The sequence below is a fragment of the Heptranchias perlo genome, chromosome 4 (genome assembly GCF_035084215.1).
Source record: "Heptranchias perlo isolate sHepPer1 chromosome 4, sHepPer1.hap1, whole genome shotgun sequence".
NCBI lineage: Eukaryota > Metazoa > Chordata > Chondrichthyes > Hexanchiformes > Hexanchidae > Heptranchias > Heptranchias perlo.
Window position 1 is genome coordinate 127,133,879 of NC_090328.1, and position 13,222 is coordinate 127,147,100.

Genomic DNA, 13,222 nt, shown 5'->3' on the forward strand with positions numbered 1-13,222 from the left:
GGGGCAAGCGTGCGCCAGAGATGTGCCTGTAATGGTATGTGCGATTGCCAGCCCCTTGCAAATTAGGTGCCCTCCTGCTGACCCCACAAACTTTGTCAAGGTCAGCGCTAGAGGGCCACGATCCTGGCAGCTATGCCAGGATCTTGACCCGTAGATTTTTGAACCCCATGTATTACACTATCATGATTGTGAGGATACACGGACCTTCCAAAGGTGTTCCTTCTGGAGTTATACACTGCTTCTGAACAACTGATTAATAATTTGTAAACTGTTTATTACAAACATTAATAACATTTTAGTATGATATAAAAGAAGCACCATTAACTGAAGTCAGATACAAAGCTGCATTGTGTTTAGGTGAATGCGTTCCATTATCATGAAGTGATTTCATGTATACAGGAGCACCATAATCCCATTATGTGCTTCAATATAACATTTAGGTCTTGAAATTACACTGTGGGATACTACAAACTACCACACAAATGCTTAATACATTTTCCTAAAATCCTTCTTTCTGGTATTCTAGTAGATAAGTTAACAATGCCACTACTAAAATGGCAGAGCAAGGAAATTTAAGATAAATTCATTTAGCATTCTTATCCCATGATACTTTCAGGTATCTAGTCAGTGTGGGGGGGGGGGGGTGGAATGAAGGATCAGAAATTGGTTTGTTTTTATTAAACAATGAAATGTAAAAGTGAAAATATAAATGGAGAGGCTGCGTAGACAGGGGCACTCTAGCTGGGGTAAGTAACAAGTAGTGTGGTTCTCCCCTTGACAGTAATGTGAGGAACAATACTGCAGGCAGCAAGTGATGTTTTCCCAGCTGACAATACCATTAATGTCAGTTCACTTATTACAGAATTAGCACCTGCAGTTCGCTAGGTTTTTGTTCACGGGTCACCAAGAAAAACACAACATGGAAAGGTCATTTTCACAGACATCTGTGTATTTACAATTTCAATTTACTTCACAGAGAGGACAATTGGAATTTTGGGTGGGAGCAACTTTACCAGAGGCAAAACCAATGATAAATTTATTACCCAGCATCTAGGAGGAATTCACTGATTCATGCTGTATGCTCACTAGCAAGCTGCAGTGGGCACGAAAAGACAACAGAATTTTAGCTGCGACTGCGTGGACTATCAGAATTATCATGATTCGTTAGAAAAAGGATAAAATCATTTCTTTGTCTTTGAACAATTCCATAGATGTCCTGTGGATCTCATCTTGCAAGACAGTTTTATAAGACAATGTCAGTCCTGCAATTTTTAGAATGCATTACCTTGACTGAGTTTTGCAACACAGTTACAGGAAAGGTGTCAGTAGGCATGGAGCTCAGGAACAGCCTGAAGTTCTCATGAATAATAACATCTAGGAAAAACCAAACCACAATTTTTTCAGTCATATGTCAATATCTATCTTTGTAAACAAAAAGAGAGAAAACATAAAACAGTTTAGCTTCTATAAGCACTGCACCCAGCAAAGAGATCTTCCCATGTAATGAGTGAAATTCTGACTGCTGTAAATTGTTCATCAAATAAAAACAAAAAGTGCTCTAATACAGGAACAATAGAAACAAAAATAAAAGCTTGCTGCTAAACCCGAAGACATACACCCACTACAAGTACTGCCAAACTCCAGGGCCACTGCCTCAGTGCACGCAAAGCTCAGGAGTCACCTTGTATGCCTCTAAACCCTGAGATTACACTCTCCCGTGTTGGTAAACCAGTGGACCCTACTTCCTTGGTGCTGCCAACTCCAGGACTCCCATTGTAAATTAGTGGCCTTCACGATAATACACTGGGGTAGAAATTTATCGTATGCAGCATCGCAGAACGGGCAGCATCACATCGACCGCCTGTTATATGCCCCCCGCTTGACATCCAGTTCTACTGAAGGCAATGGGACTGAATATCGGGTGGGGAGTGCATCGGACGGGGAGTGTATCGGGTGGGGAGTGTAACGGGAGAGAAGTGTAATGGGCGGCTGATTCGATACCAACATGGGAGAATGAAATCTTAGGGTTTAGCAGCATATAAGACTCAGCTTATTCAAGCACTGAGGCAGCGTTCCTGGAGTTTGGCAGCATTTGCAGTGGGTGGGTATCGTTGGGTTTAGCAGCACTGCAGAGAGGGAACCTTGTGTTTGGCAGAACAAGGAGTGGAATGTGGAGTTTCCATCAATGTTGGATTTCTGGGATTTGGCAGTATTGGAGTGCGATGTTGCTGGGTCTGGCAGTAAAGGGGGGATAATGTACTGAGGGTGTGGCAGCACTGAAGATGGCGGGGGGTGTGGGGTGGGGGCAGGGGTATTGCAGTCTAGTCGCACAGCAGAGGGTCCAGGAAGCAGTTGATTATCATTTTAATGTGAACATTTTAGTCAAAAAATGTTACCTTCTGCTAGCTGCTGCAGATGGATAAATAACAAAACAAATGTTTCTGGAATCAACAATTGTCTCTCTGGGGTGTAGCTTCTTTCTCTGAAACTTTACCGATAAAACCTTTTAAAATTGATCTTGCAGCTTCTTTGCAAATCATTTAAACGACAAACAAACTGAGAAATCCTGTTACTCAATGAGAAAAAAAAGCTTTCGAACTAAGCAAAGCAAATTTGCTGCAACCAATCATTCTTATCAATCTCTAGGCATCTTTCTATGAACAATATTTTTTTTTGAATGATGACGATTGACATAGCACAGGTTTTGTTAGTCGTGCCTTTTGTGCCCGTCTGCCTCTTTAAAGCTGTCTTTCTGTTTGAAGTAAAAATAAACACGCGTGAAATTTTTACCTCCAAAAGAGTTCAAAGTTCTTCATCCAGATTGTTTGGAAATCATTTGGAATAACAAATGGAAAAATACTGTTATAACCAGATGAATTAGATGCTTGAATTTGGATGGTGAGAATCAAACTAATGCATTCTGGAATATTCTCCTCATTGCATATGTTCAGACGGTGGCATTCTAGGAATTACAGACACTTCTCTAAAAACATTATGGTTTTGCATTTTTGTAATTCCTGTGTCTCAGGGGTAGGAATGCTCAGAACAGTCCTAATCACAGACGATAAATCCATGGGGCGTGTTCTCCAATATTTCATCACTCTTTACTTACGTCACTTACGTCTACATACGAACATACGAACTAAGAGCAGGAGTACGCCATTCGGCCCCTCGAGCCTGCTCTGCCATTTAATAAGATCATGGCTGATCTGATTGTGACCTCAACCCTACTTTCCTGTCTACCTACTATAACCTTTGACTCCCTTGTTAATCAGGAATCTATCTAAATCAGCCTCAAAAATATTCAATGACCCTGCCTCCACTGCTCTCTGGGAAAGGGAGTTCCACAGACTCACGACCCTCAGAGAAAAAATGTCCCCTCATCTCCGTCTTAAATGGGAGACCCCTTATTTTTAAACTGTGGCCCCTAGTTCTAGTCTCTCCCACAAGGGGAAACATCCTCGCAGCATCTACCCCTTCAAGTCCCCTCAGGATCTTATATATTTCAATAAGATCACCTCTCATTCTTCTAAACTCCAGTGTATACAGGCCCAACTTGTCCAACCTTTCTTCATAAGATAACCCCCTCATCCCAGGAATCAGTCGAGTGAACCTTCTCTGAACCGCCTCTAAAGCAATTATGTCCTTTCTTAATTAAGGAGACCAAAACTGCACACGGTATTCTAGATGTGGTCTTACCAATGCCCTGTACAACTGTAGCAAAACATCTCTACTTTTATATTCCATTCCCCTTGCAATAAATGACAACATTCCATTTGCCTTCCTCATCACTTGCTGTATCTGCATACTAACTTTTTGTGATTCATGTACTAGGACACCCAGATCCCTCTGTACCTCAGAGTTCTGCAATCTCTCTCCATTTAAATAATATACTGCTTTTCTATTCCTCCTGCCAAAGTGGACAAGTTCACATTTTCCCACTTTATACTCCATCTGCCAAATTTTTGCCCACTCACTTAACCTATCGATATCCCTTTGCAGACTCCTTATGTCCTCTTCACAACTTACTTTCCTACCTCTCTTTGCGTTATCAGCAAATTTAGCAACCATACGTTCGGTCCCTTCATCCAAGTCATTGATGTAGATTGTAAATAGTTGAGGCCCCAGCACTGATCCCTGTGGCACTCCACTCGTTACATCTTGCCAACCTGAAAATTTATGCCTACTCTCTGTTTCTTGTTAGCTAACCAATCCTTTATCCATGCTGATATGTTACCCTCCGCACCATGAACTCTTATTTTGTGTAGTAGCCTTTGATGCGGCACCTTGTCAAATGCCTTCTGGAAATCCAAGTACAACACATCCACAGGATCCCCTTTATCCACGTTGCTGGTTACTTCCTCAAAGAACTCTAATAAATTAGTCAAACACGATTTCCCTTTCACAAAGCAGTGTTGACTCTGCCTGATTGCATTGCGATTTTCCAAGTGCCGTGCTATAACCTCCTAAATAATAGATTCTAGCATTTCCCTATGACGGATGTTAAGCTAACTGGACTGTAGTTTCCTGCTTTCTGTCTCCCTCCTTTCTTGAACAGAGGAGTTACATTCACTATTTTCCAATCTGATGGGATTCTTCCAGAATCTAGGGAATTTTGGAAAATTAATATTAATGCATCTACTTTCTCTGCAGCCACTTCTTTTAAGACCCTAGGATGAAGTCTGTCAGGACCTGGGGACTTGTCAGCTTTTAGTTCTAATAATTTTTTCAGAACCCTTTCCCTGGTGATTGTAAATGTTTTAAGTTCCTCCCTCCCTTTCACGTCTTGATTCACAATTATTTCTGGCATGTTATTTGTATCCTCTGCAGTGAAGACAGATGCAAAATATCTGTTCAATTCATCCGTCATTTCCTTATTCTCCATCATTAATTCCCCAGACTCACTCTCTAGAGGACCAACGCTCACTTTACTTACTCTTTTCCTTTTAAAATACCTGTAGAAACTCTTACTATCTGTTTTTATATTAATAGCTCGCTTTCTCTCGTACTCTAATTTCTCCCTCATTATTCTTTTAGTCTGCTTTTTCATAAAAATTTAGAAACTCAGAGGAAAGTCAGCTCTGGAGAGTTTTGAATAATTGGGCTGCTATGCAACATCCTTGAGCACACAAATAAATGTTGTAGTAATAATTAATCATTTGGGCATGTTTTAACAACAATGACAGTGCAACAGTGTTGACATCTAAGTAAAAGTGGACAAGCATCCTGAGACAAAGTTTTTTAGCTGGGAAATTTGACCTGCATGAGCTATATTACTGCCAATGGATTTCAGACATGGGGATAATATAATACTTGTACTTACTTGGCTCTGTGAATGACTTAACTAATTCCTCCATGGCTAACATCCAAGAAACTGCAAGATGACAGTTCTGAAGAAATATCCAGTTTCCTGACTTTAGAGCTTCTTTAATCAGTTTTTCAGCAATGGGCCCTTGTCCTTGTCCCAGGGAAATAGACTCTATCCTGCAGTAGAAAAGCAAGTAAGATTGAACTCAAACTAGTCAAGCAGAAGTAAAATGCATTTAACAAAAATGCAGTGAAATTTAGAATATATGTTACACTGACATCCAATATAAACAGTATGTTACTTTGTTCAGAAATGAAATAAAATCTAACATTCCTACACTTCGCATCATGTGGTAAATTAATATTTTCTGACACACACCAGCAAGGAAATAAAACTGCCCCCACTAACTTTGTCTGTATATATTAGAAATATTAACATAGGTTGTTGTCTGCTTCAAGGAAATAACGAGGTACATTTGAACTTTTGGCCAGTTGACCAACGGACTGCACAGGCCACCTGCTGACCAGAGGCCCAAGCCATTTTGAGGGTTGAACCTCACTTCCATATCGCAGGCGAGGTGCACATCCTCACTGGGTGTCCTGCTGCAGTTCACCGGGCCTCAGTAGGTCCTGGGAACTCGGGGGGGGTTGGGTGGTGAACGAGGAGGCCGCGAGCCCAAACAGGCATTGGAATTTTGGGCAGCAGGAGGACGCCTCTGGGGACCTGAAGGAACGGTACCCAGCATAAGTTATGTGGCCAGGGCTCCTCCCAGCCAGCAAGGAAATCTTAAAAAAAAATACTTTTGTCGGCCTCTTCTGGCCATGCTCCTGCAGGCCGCCAGCCTTCGTTGGCTGCTCTGGCACTGGGTGTCATTGCTGCGGTCAGCAATTAAAATCGCGTCGGGGTCCAAATGATGTCATTGGACCCCGACATTTAAATCATAACGAGACACCCGCATGTCTGTGGCAGACACCCTCAACACTGCTGAAAATCTGGCAGTTAAAATGGCAGTGGGCGTGAAAGCATCAGGAATGCAGCAGAAAGCACTCTACCACAATTTTAACCACCCGCCCACTTGGCTGGAAGGATTAAAAACAGCCCTTATGTATCGTCTACCTCTCCTACAATACTTACTTGTATGTATCTACTTGTAGGGCTCAGGCTACAATTTGTCACTCATTCTTCTCCTCCAGGAGACTCAATATTTTGGGTGTCCAGAGCCAGTCCAATCACATAGGTTGCTCGTGTAGCTGGAGTGCATCCCAGAGCAGTTACATTGACTTAGCTGGAAGTCAGTGCTTTGGACCAACATGAATTGAAACCTGGAGGCACGATGTGGTCTGCTGAGATGTGGTTTAAAGGCATGCTGGAGGAGCTCATTAAGTGATCTACAGGTCTACACTTTGGATCACCTTGGATGCTGATCTAGTGGTTCATCATACAGGAACAGTACTACTGGATTGTCCAGTAGAACCCACTAAATTCCTCTGGCTCAGAACTTTCACATTGGCATCCAGGCAGGTCTGAAGTATTGACTTCTGGGTAGATCAATGAGGCTGGAATTCACTCAGGCCACGTCTGTAACCTAGACCTGTAACCTGGACCCCTGAAGATAAGGACATTTTTGTTTAAAATTTGGATCAGTCGCCTCACAAAGGGGGCTGAAGGAGAGATGATTGGGGTTTTGGGAGACAAGGACCTGGGCAATGCTAGGCAGGCGGGGGAGGGGGGGTGGGGTGGGTGGTGTTCTGGTCGCATAGGCAGAATGCCAGAATGTGTCTTCAGTGGTACGAATGCCCACTAGCCCCATGCAAAGTGCCCTTTCACTGATCCTTCACTCTAGTGGCATTGCAGGCCACCGATGTAACCACCAGGATTGTGGCCCACAATTTTTCTGGACCATTAGCTTTACCAGCAAGAACTGGCTATCGGTAGAGGAGGACAATCATTGTACTTTGGCCAAGCAAACATGGAACTCACCTGTCAGAGTATTCCTTTTCTTTTGCAAATCTCAGGAAGGCTCCCATAGGATCTGAACCAGTACTTAATATGAAAATGAGGGGAATGCTATTGGACATGTCCTGATAAAGAGTGGCTAAATCCACAGGCGGATTCTCTACAAACTCCTTCCCAAGAGATTCTATGACAAAGTCTGTGATTGCAAATACCACCTAGAAAAAAAAAGATAAATAATCTAATTATCAAAATTTCGTACAAAATATTTATGCCTTCATGATCACTTTTCCAGCTTTGTTGCCTCTTTAACCAATGCAGTAGAAATTGCTTTGAGTGCATTTTTGTGGGAAGATTGGACATCACGTTCGGAGCTCGCACCCAATCACGTACCGCAAAGAAGACCCCAAATTCACGCGACTCATTAATGAAACTTAAACAGGCGGGCAGCCAGAACTACTGATGACAGGCATCCTGACACGATTTAAAGGCAGTCTGCACCCCTTACAGCGGAGGTGCACTTTGGTTGCAGGCAACTATCTGTGGACAATGGCAGGCGCAGGAGAATCTGCAAAAGCCCCCCCCCCAGTTTTCAGACATCACTTTGGAGGTTTTGGTGGAGAAGGTCAGCAGGAAGAAGGGCATCTTCTGTCACCAGAAGGCAGGAGGGTTTCCAGGCAAGCTGTCCGGTAAGGGTAGGTAGTGATGGCAGAGCGTGTGAATGCAAGGAGTATCGCCCCCAGGACATGGCTGCAATGCAGAAAGAAATTCCATGACCTCACAAGGATAGCTAGAGTAAACCTCCTAACTCATATCTTTCATTACTCTATGATTAGCCTTGCACTAGCTGTTGCCCCAGCATCGTGAGCAGCGAATACAGTAAACTAAGTTGGAAAAAGTACAAGTAAATCAGAAGGAGTGTTACATCGAGTTACATCGAAACTACAGCACAGCAACAGGTCATTCGGCCCAACTGGTCCATGCTGGCGTTTATGCTGCACACGGGCCTCCTCCTTCCCTACTTCATCTAAACCGATCAGGGTGCCCTTCTGTTCCTTTCTCCCTCATGTGCTTATCTAGCTTCCCCTAAAATGCATCTATGCTATTTGCCTTAACTGGCTGATAACAGAAGCGAGAACCAGGCAGAATATAGAAAGTTTGGAGGGGAAGTGAAAAAGGAAATAAAAGAGGCAAAGAGAGAGAGCATGAGAATAGACTGATGGCCAACATAAAAGGGAATCCAAAAGTCTTCTACAGGCATGTAAACAGTAAACGGGTAGTAAGATGATTAAGGACCATAAAGGAGATCTACTCATGGAAGCAGAGGGAATGGCAGAGGTAATAAATGAGTACCTTGCATCTGTTTTTGCCAAGGAAGAAGATGCTGCCAGAGTCTCAGTAAAGGAAGATATAGTTGAGGTACTGGATGGGCTAAAAATTGATAAAGAAGATGTGCTTGAAAGGCCAGCTGCACTTAAAGTAGATAAGTCACCCGGTCCGGATTGGATGCATCCTAGGTTGTTGGGGGAAGTAAGGTAAATTGCGAAGGTACTGGCCATAATCTTCCAAACATCCATAGATATGGGGGTGGTGCCAGAGGACTGGAGAATTGCAAATGTTACACCGTTGTTCAAAAAAAGGTGTAAGGATAAACCCAGCAACCATAGATCAGTCTGTTTAACCTCAGTGGTGGGGAAACTTTTAGAAACAATAATCCAGGACAGAATTAACAGTCATTTGGACGAGTGTGGATTGATTAGGGAAAGCCAGCAGGGATTTGTTAATGGCAAATCGTATCAAACTAACCTGATAGAGTTTTTTGATGAGTTAACCGAGAGGGTAGATGAGGGCAATGCAGTTGATGTGGTGTATATGGACTTTCAAAAGGCGTTTGATAAAGTGCTGCATGGTAAGCTTATCATCAAGATTGTGGCCCATGGAATAAAGGGGGCAGTAGCAACATGGATACAGAATTAGCGAAGGGAACAGAGAGTAGTGGTGAACGGTTGTTTTTCGGACTAGAGGAAGGTGTACAATGGTGTTCCCCAGGGGTCGATGCTGGGACCGCTGCTTTTCTTGATATATATTAATGACTTGGACTTGGGTGTACAGGGCACAATTTCAAAATTTGCAGATGACACAAAACTTGGAAGGGTGGTAAACAGTGAGGAGGATAGTGATAGACTTCGAGAGGATATAGATAGGCTTGTGGCATGGGCGGACACGTGGCAGATTAAATTTAATGCAGAAAAATGCAAGTGATACATTTTGGTAGGAAGAACGAGGCAAGGCAATATAAACTAGAGGGCACAATTCTAAAAGGGGTGCAGGAACAGAGATCTGGGTGTATAGGTGCACAAATCTTTGAAGTTTGGCAGGGCAGGTTGAGAAAGCGGTTAAAAAAGCATACAGGATCCTGGGCTTTATAGAGGCAATAGAGTACAAAAATATGGAAGTCATGATGAACCTTTATAAAACACTGGTTCGGCCACAACTGGAGTATTGTGTCCAGTTCTGGGCACCGCACTTTAGGAAAGATGTGAAGGCCTTAGAGAGGGTGCAGAAGAGATTTACTAGAATGATTCCAGGGATGAGGGACTTCAGATACGTGGATAGACTGGAGAAGCTGGGGGTGTCCTCCTTGGAACAGTTGCGAGGAGATTTGACAGAGGTATTCAAAATCATGAATGGTCTAGACAGAGTAGATAGAGAGAAACTGTTCCCATTGGTGGAAGGGTCAAGAACCAGAGGACATAGATTTAAGGTGATTGGCAAAAGAACCAAAGGTGACATGAGGAAAAACTTTTTTACACAGCGAGTGGTTAGGATCTGGAATGCACTGTCCCAGGGGGTGGTGGAGGCAGATTCAATCATGGCCTTCAAGAGGGAACTGGATAAGTACTTGAAAGGAAAAATTTGAAGGGCTATGGGGAAAGGGCGGGGGAGTGGGACTAGCTGGATTGCTGTTACTTAGAGCTGGTGTGGACTTGATGGGCCGAATGGCCTCCTTCCCTGTTATAACCTTTCTATGATTCAATGATTCTAACTATTCCTTGTGGTAGCACTTTCTGCATTTTTACCATTCTTTGGATTAAGAAATTTCTCCTGAATTACCTATTGGATTCATTAGCGACTATTTTATATTTATGATCTCTAGTTTTGGATTCCCCACAAGTGGAAACATTTTCTCTACGTCTACCCTATCAAACCCTATCATTATCTTAAAGATCTCTATCAGGTCACCCCTCAGCCTTCTCTTTTCCATAGAAAAGAGCCCCAGCCTGTTCAGTCTTTCCTGGTAAGGATACCCTCTCAGTTCTAATATCATACTTGTATATGTTTGGGGCCCTTGATGGTGGGAAGGGAAGAGGTGAAAGGGCGGGTGTTGCTTCTTTCAACTTATTATACTGTATTCGCTGCTCACGATGTCATGTCCTCTACATTGGGGAGACCAAATGCAGATAGGATGATCTCTTTGCTAAACACTTCCATTCAGTCCGCAAGCATGACCCTGAGCTTCCGGTCGCTTGCCATTTTAATTCTCCATCCCACTCCCACTCTGACTTCTCTGCCCTCGGCCTCTGACACCATTCCAATGATGCTCAACGCATCCTCGAGGAACAGCACCTCATCTTTCTACTAGGCACTTTACAGTCTTCTGGCCTTAACATTGAGTTTAACAACTTTAGATCTTAATCACTGCTCCCATTGTCTTTTGCACATTCTCTTACCAATTATGCCTCCACTGGACCCATCTTTTGTTTCCATATTTGTCCCATTACCACCTCCTTTTGTCATTTAATCGCTCCTGCCCTCTACCCTATCACAGACCTATCCCTTTTCTTTCCGTGCCACCGCCCCCTCCCCACCACACTTTTCTCAGGCTTTGTATTTGCTTAAAAGTTGGACTTCACCAGCATCTGCCTGAAACGTTTACTGTTTCTCTCGCCACAGATGCTGCCTGATCTGCTGAGTGTTTCAGATTTCCAGCATCCGCAGTATTTTACTTTTAATTTTCCCATCAAGCCTGTTTCATCCACAGATCCTGAATAACTAGCCCTATTATATTTCATGCCCTTCTGTGGCAACATTCATAAATTCAATGAAGCACTCCACATCTGTCATTACTTTATAAATATGTCAGTCAGTCATGAAACATTTTTAAGCAAGCTGTGTGAAGCAAAGTATATCTAAACAGGACTTAAAGGACAAGAAGGACCCCCCACCAGCACTATTTAAAGGGATCATAAAGTACTTACAGGTTAGTTGCTGGATTATCTCTTCTGGCTGCTGGTACAATTTTAGAATGTCTTTGGAAGTTTCCTATACTTGGCTAAAGTTTCAATATTCAATAGAGAGTGGTCTGGCTGGTCTTGCAGTACTTTTAGTGGCATTTAAAATATAGTGCTGAAAAAAGTTGATTCCAAACATGGGTGGCCTTATAGGGCTTCCACTGGGAATTGAACATGACTGGGAGAATGAAGAGAGGACACGCACAGCAGGATAAGCTGCTAGCAGAGGAAGGAGGAGCAGGGCACTCAGCAGGAGGCCATATCCAAGAAAGGTCTAAGAACATAAGAAATAAGGACAGGAGTAGGCCATCCGGCCCCTCAAGCCTGCTCTGCCATTCAACAAGATCATGGCTAATCTACTACCTCAACGCCATTTTCCTGCAATATCTCCATATCCCATGATGCCTTTACTATCTAGAAATCTATTGATCTCTGTTTTGAATGCACTCAATGACTGAGCCTCCACAGCCCTCTGGGGTAGAGAATTCCAAAGATTCACCACCCTCTGAGTGAAGAAATTTCTCCTCATCTCAGTCCTAAATGGCCTACCCCTTATTCTGAGACTGTGACCCCTGGTTCTAGACTCCCCAGCCAGGGGAAACATCCTCCCTGCATCTACCCTATCGAGCCCTGTAAGAATTTTGCATGTTTCAATGAGATCACCTCTCATTCTTCTAAACTCTAGAGAATACAGGCCTAGTCTACTCAATCTCTCCTCATACGACAATCCCGCCATCCCAGGAATCAGTCTGGTGAACCTTACTTGCACTCCCTCTGTGGTAAGTATATCCTTTCTTAGGTAAGGAGACCAAAATTGTACACAATACTCCAGGTGCGGTCTCACCGAGGCCCTATATAATTGCAGTACTCCTGTATTCAAATCCTCTTGTAAAAAAGGCCAACATACCATTTGCCTTCCTAATTGCTTGCTGCACCAGCACGTTAGCTTTCAGTGACTCATGTATAAGGACACCCAGGTCCCTTTGAACATCAACATTTCCCAATTTCTTATCATTTAAAAAATACTCTGCATTTCAGTTTTTCCTCCCAAAGTGGATAACTTCACATTTTTCCACATTATATTCCATCTATCAGATTTTCAATTGAGGAGAATGAGTACAGATTGCCTCGGAGGATGACATTAAGCAGCTCTGGGCCGAGGGGGCCTGGCTTCAGACTGCACCATTTCAGCCTGGGCTGCAGCAGTGTGGCCTGGCTGGCTGACAGGCAACAGCAAGGGCACTGGTGGAGTGGCAGGGACAAGAGCTATTTAACCCCCGATATTTTTGCAACAGTCATTAGTTTGAAGAATGTAATGTTAGTGGAATAAATAATCTGTGGCCCTTACTGAGGTTTTTAAAATCTAATAGAATGCCATTATGAAGCTAAATTATATAGCCTTTTGAATCCTACTTGCACTAATACAGCCCTTTGCAGCTTTTTGAGTGTTTAATAATATAGATGTTACATCCATCTGTATTGACATACAGCAATTACTTTTATTTTAGATTAATTCTACACAATAAAAAGTGACATTTAGGGGAATGTTGGTGTTTGTGATAATGTGGAACACCAAACTGGTGAGTGGAACACTTTTTCACTTCTTAGATCCAGTATCAGCATCAAAACCTCCCAGGTCAGGTGTACTACAGAATGATGCAGAGTAAAA

The 13,222-nt window shown here is 43.0% G+C and overlaps 1 protein-coding gene across 1 annotated transcript in view; it reads right to left on the bottom strand.

Moving 5' to 3' along the window:
• dnah6 (dynein, axonemal, heavy chain 6) overlaps positions 1-13,222 on the bottom strand; it is a 475,651-nt gene that overhangs the window by 112,184 nt on the left and 350,245 nt on the right. The window contains exons 64-66 of the mRNA XM_067983622.1: positions 7,289-7,479; positions 5,324-5,484; positions 1,286-1,374 (exon numbers count right to left, since the gene is read on the bottom strand). Of these exons, the coding sequence (XP_067839723.1) occupies positions 1,286-1,374; positions 5,324-5,484; positions 7,289-7,479 (441 nt within the window). The remainder of the gene's footprint in view (positions 1-1,285; positions 1,375-5,323; positions 5,485-7,288; positions 7,480-13,222) is intronic.